General features: G+C 45.5%; 1 protein-coding gene across 7 annotated transcripts in view; it reads left to right on the forward strand.

Annotated features, from left to right (window-relative positions):
• Nucleotides 1-6,000, forward strand: part of znf536 (zinc finger protein 536) — a 271,438-nt gene that overhangs the window by 171,897 nt on the left and 93,541 nt on the right. For all 7 annotated transcript variants that reach the window (XM_070554604.1, XM_070554602.1, XM_070554605.1 and 4 more), the window contains one exon: nt 590-748. In XM_070554604.1, coding sequence (XP_070410705.1) covers nt 590-748 — 159 coding nt within the window. The remainder of the gene's footprint in view (nt 1-589; nt 749-6,000) is intronic.

Raw genomic sequence — 6,000 nt, forward strand, 5'->3', positions numbered from 1 at the left:
TGCGGAGGAAGAGGTGCAGGGCTGGGTCAAAGCCGTTATCACTGTATCGCATCTCTGACAGCTACCTGTCAAAATCAGGTCGCAGGGAGAGATGTGAGGATGTCGTGCGATGCTGACGAAGCCAAATCTCTTTCTCTCTGTGTCTTTCTTTTCTGTCCGTCTCATTTTGCATTTTTAATTTTCTCTGCCATCGCGCGCGTGCTTAATAGGAATGATGATGTTAACTGGGATTAAAAAAGGGGGGAAAACATGGAAGTGAAGAGAGGCGGTGGTGTTAAGGGCGTGTGTGTGTGTGTTTGATTTAGCATGGAGGGGGGACTCAGCTCAGACCCACTGTGTTTCCAAAGAAACAGAAAAGCTTATGAACTGTCAGCATTCTGTCAGAGAGAGAAATAGCGTGGCCCGTGAACTCGTTTGATGTGTTTGTACAGCATCTGCGCATCGAGCACAGGAAAGGAGGGACACTGACAGACAGACAGCGGACGAGGAGAAAAAATGTGTTGTGATGTGTGAAGGGCTGGTTTGATGTGGCACTCAACACACCTTCCACTTGTCCCCCCCCCCTTCCCTATCTCCGCGCTTTCTCCAGATGCTGGGGAGGACGTGGGCAAGGCAGCGGGGAACATTCAGCCGCCTCCCTCCCAGGTTCGGGAGCGCTGTCTCGGCTCATCCTCCAAAGATTGCCCCTACTGTGGCAAGTCCTTCCGCACCTCTCATCATCTCAAAGTCCATCTGCGGATACACACAGGTCAGTACCGCCCTCACTTCCCTGGCTCAGGCCAACCCTTGAACAATTACACATTTATTGTACTTCATGCAAAATGTACTTTGCTGCTTGTGCTGACATTTCTTTGGGGGGTTAGATTGACATATTGGTGTATGAAAATTGGCCTAATCACATATTGGAGCGAGTATCTCTGTTAGATGATGGATACGATGCAGATTAATCAATTGCTTATTTTGCAAATGAGAAAACTGAATCATTACGGTGGAGCAGCCAGAAAGAATGACAGACAGACAGAAATAAAAAGCACATTTGTGATGTTTCCAAACATAAAAATATCCTCAAACCCAATTCACGGATCCTGGTGAAGCAGGAACACAAACTGCAATTGTCACCTAAGTAATAATCTTATTCTGTCCCTAAACTGTAATCCCTGCACAGTCTTATCAGCCGTTGGATTGGCACGCATTCGCTTCAAATTGACATGAATCCAAATAGAGAAAGCCATTCAGGAGTAGGAAGATGTGCTTCCTAACAGTGTCCCTCATTTAGGCTTAAGGCCATTGTTATTCTGTTTTTTTCCTGCTCATCATTTCATTGAGCTCTAATTAACACAACAAGGGTTCAGTGTCTTCCAATGACATCACTCAGAGGGCAATTTCACACCCTCTAACTCTCAATAACTTTCAAGGCAAAACAAAGCCGCCCTGTCCACATTTCTGGGATGTGCGTGAGATGGTGTGCCTAATAGATTTAGCTTGGTTTCTCAGTCAAGCATCCTAACTCACCAAGGTTCAGTACTGGGATGGTCTGTCCCACGGTTGTTACTGGGAGGTTAAGTCTCCAGCCAGAGTGATTATGTGGATTGTGGACTGTCGCCAGCGTCCTACCCTCTCTAAAACGTACTGATGCTTTGTTGGTCTTCCGGGTTAGAGTGGCCGTCACACTGGAGAGGAAATCAGACACCTGGTGTTGGCAAATCTCTCCTTTTCATCCATGAAGCTGATTAGATCCACAGTTTCTCTTCTTCCACCCCTCTAGTCAACTCTGTGCTCTACGTGGATGTGTCCTGAGCCCCTTGCTGTTTTCACTACTCGCTTGTGATTTTTATCCTGCGAATCATATTTGTGACTGTCTGATGTCCACCAGCCGCGAGTCCGATCATAGGATGGAAGTAGAGGAGCTGCCGATAACCCGAGCACCAGTGCAGCAAAGACTATCAGTGCGTTTACATGCAGCCAGTAACCCTTTTAAAACCCGAAAATTCACAATAACCTGGTTCTGCAGGTCCTTGTAAACACCGCCAAAAACCCGGATATGCTCATAACCGGGTTTTTAAAAACCCGGTTACTACACCTGGGGTAACCCTTTCTAACCCGAATGTTTGGTCGTGTAAACGCATACCGGGATATCCCCATCAAAGCGTGGGTTCTGCACATGCTCTGTTCACAAGGAATCTTGGTCTTTTGAGTAGCGAGACGTCTTGTACGCGCCAGAACTCCGGAAGTAAACAACAAGTTGGGAGCAACATGGCGAGTCGCAGCACAGCACCACACTTTCGGAGTGACGAGGAAACTAAAGCGCAAACAAACGCGGTCGCTATCTCTTCCGAACTGGGAAACATGTTGTTGTTTTCACGGATACCGGAACAAGAAGAACCGGAAATGACGCATATTGCATCTGGACGTAGTCCATACGTCCTGACGCTACCCCAACGTCCGCATTTACATCGGGTTATGCAAGTTAGAGGTAACTCTTTCTGTTTATGCTTGTAAACGGGTTATTCTGATCAATACCTGATCTTATACCGACCATAACCCGGATATTGGCTGCATGTAAACGTAGTCATTAGCTACAGAGCTTCACAGCAGAGGTGTGACCAAGTCACTGCTTTGCAAGTCACAAGGAAGTCACAATTCTTTCCAGTCAAGTCTCGAGTCAAGTCCAAAGTCAATGATGTGGAAGTCCAAGTCAAGTCCAAGTCCTTAACTTTGAATTTTCAAGTCATAATCAAGTCATCTGTCCAACTTCAATACGATGATAATGATAATAAATAAATTGCAGGAATAAAACTTCATTTATTTGCTCAAACAGCAGAACGTTCAGCTGAAACTGATCATAAGCAGAGTGCTGCTGCATTCAGCAGAGCAAGATCAACCCCAGAACCAAGAACCATTCAAGATTTCTGTCCACGTCGTCACTTTTTGTGCTTAAATATCAAATATGCTCAAGTCATCATCAAGTCAACAGATACAAGTCGATTCAGGTCGCAAGTCATTGGCGTTCAAGTCCGAGTCAAGTCGTAAATCTTTATACATTTTATCAAGTAAAGTCAGAAGTAATTAAAAAATGACTAGAGTCTGACTCGAGTCCGTCATGTGACTCGAGTCCAAGTCATGTGACTCGAGTCCACACCTCTGCTTCACAGCAGGTTGCTGAACACTGATAGAGGACTAGAACCTTGAAGTGATGCGCCACTGTTGGCACTTTTAAAAAGAAGATAAAAAGGAACCAGTTCAAACCAGGCTGAGGTTGGAAACAAGGTTCTACCTCAAAGTGCAAAACATTTATACCATAATTATCTTTGTTAAGTCACTTTTCAGTTTGTGTGAATACTTTTCTGTTTGCTCCAAGGAAAAGAAAAGTTATAGAAACTGAGTGTTAAAGTTCAACAATCAGCCTAAATGGACACATGCGACTACGGCTTCCAGATTTGCGTTTCCACCTGTACTAATGCTGCGTTCCAGACTTCCAGTTGTCTTTAATACTCAGAAATTACGTCTTCCCAGTAGGAAAAATCAACCGGAACACCTAGAAGACATATATTGTTTTTAATCAGACGTCTACGTTCCACATAGCAGCTCCTCGTAACGACAGTCGCCGTGGAGGAAACGTGTTTATTTTACAAGACAAACGTGTGAGGATGCCTCTAAAATCAGTGTTCATGTGGTTAAACGGAGGTTAATGGAGCACATCATGAGGCCCGTTATTAACAGCATAGACATTAAAGAGAGGGGGCCACAGTGACCGCTACTGCCTACAACGGCTCCGTTTCTCTGCAGCTTCTAGGGTTAAGAGGATATTTTAACCACAGCTCTAGCTCCATGGAGATCTGGAGCTCTCCAACGGTGAGCTCACTTTAACTTTCATCAGACAAAATGCGAGCGAGGTCAGTTCACGTTCACATCAAATATGAATGAGTTCACGCACGACCGTTTGACTCGTTCAGGCACAGCGCTGTCGGTAAGGTCTGAGAGATCAGTAACACCGTTCTACTAAAATCCTTCTTCTGCAGCGTGTAGGCCCTCTGCTCGGTAAAGAACCCAGAACCTACACATGCTTGGTCAAGGCGTTAAGATCCTTAACCTGCAGCTCATCCGGAAAAGTTACGACACGTCATCCAACCCTCACCTTCACAAGATCCTGACTAAAACAACAACCGCCATTATGAAAGTGGCTGAACTGAGCTTCATCTGATCGCTGTCATCCATGGAGAGCTGCTGCTCCTCCACGTCGAAAGGAGTCAGCTGAGGTGATTGGATTAGGGCCTCCTGGTCACCTCCTCCTGAAGGTTTCCCAAGAGCTGTGAGAAGACTGCTTGGCAGAACTAGAACCCTCTGGTCAGAAGATCCAGGGAATGTTGCCCTCTGTCCTAGACCTCCTACTTCCACATACTACCCGTGGAACGGACCGACGGAAGGGTGGTTAGAGCGTCTGTTCAGCTACAGCTGCACCATTTTAAACGGTCTGAGCTGCAGCAGCTGAAGGCTTCAGCAGGTATTTGATATCTGATGTAAGAGCAGAGTTACGTCTGTTTTGAGCAGCGCACTCTAGTAAGATTACCCATGAGGGCAACGTTTTATCACAGAGGAAGTGGAGACCTGAAGCGTGGTCTGGCGTTAACTCATTTTGCAAAACTGTCCGGTGGGCCGACCTAACGTCTCCAACCCTGTGTTATATGTTTGCTGTTACATATTTAAATGTGAATCCTGATCTGGCGCCCCAAGGCAAGATAATAAAATTCAGAGTTGAGTAAGGATGTACTTGTTTGGAATGGAATGCATCCTTGGACATGGTCCTGTCCAAACACAGCCTTAACGCTTTGTCTTCCACACTCGAGGAAGGAAAAAAGGAAGCTTGATGCATCCTCAATATGTGGCCTTTAAATCATCCCTTTAACCTAATCATACCAGCTCCACTGTGACTTCCTGATTACATCCACCAGACGACGTTAGCAGCAGCTGGAGAGCTTCTCTGCGCTCCGTTTACAGTGCAGGGGGAATGCACAGACTGCAGCAGAGCTCTGCTTAGTTTGATGCAACCTGACTGGCACAATGGCGTTGCTTACCAGGGCAGCGTTGTGAAGTGCAATGTGGAGATTAATGAGCGGCTAACACCGGCTCGAAAGGAATGAAGTGAATTTAAATTCCTCAAAAAGTTAAAGAGCTAATGTTACGGTATTAATTTCCTCTTGAACAGTGAGTGGGAAAATATCCATTAGCAAAATTAAGCACAGTTTTCCAGGTAGCTAACATTGTGCGACTGTGGCACTACAGTGTGGGGCCGGAGCTAATGAACACACTGCAGAGGGTGATATTTCATTATACAAATTAATGCTCACATTTTAATGGGAAAGTCACATAATGAATCTGGGCTTCAGTGACAGCAATTAGAGGCCCAGATTGTCCCCTTCTGGACAAGGCACTATTTAGCAGTAAGCAGCTGTGTGTAAAAAAATAAAAAGCACCACACTCTTGACAACAGCCGCACATAACTTCAGGCTGACGCACATAACCAATAAGAGTCCCTGTTCACCTTTAAATGAAAAGAGGGGGGGAGGAAGCGAGGGAGCCAGCAGAAGAAAAGAGGCATGAGTCGCCCGTGTCACTTAACCTTAACCTAACCTTGTAATCAGGATGGATCAAGAGGGACCTGTGATCTACCTCTCTACTCCTCTCTTTCTCCTTTGGGCTCCCTCCCTCTCTCGCTTCCCCTTCTCTCTTCAACTACCTCCCTCTTGAAACACTTTTCCTGCACATTTGCCTTTTTTAAATTCATTTCCGTTATTCGCTGGCTTTAATACAGTAACAGTGCTGGATTTAATATCCCCCGCAGAGAACACTTAATACCCAAAGTTCCCTGGTGCATTTACTACACATCTCTCTGGTAATGGAACGGTAATAGAAGCATGTTCACTTCGCCGATAACCACCTAAATGTACGATGCCAACGGAATGGGTTCATTTAAAAATTCTCATTAAAGACTCAAATTTAGTT

Source organism: Nothobranchius furzeri, chromosome 9 (genome assembly GCF_043380555.1).
Source record: "Nothobranchius furzeri strain GRZ-AD chromosome 9, NfurGRZ-RIMD1, whole genome shotgun sequence".
NCBI classification, from domain to species: Eukaryota; Metazoa; Chordata; class Actinopteri; order Cyprinodontiformes; family Nothobranchiidae; genus Nothobranchius; species Nothobranchius furzeri.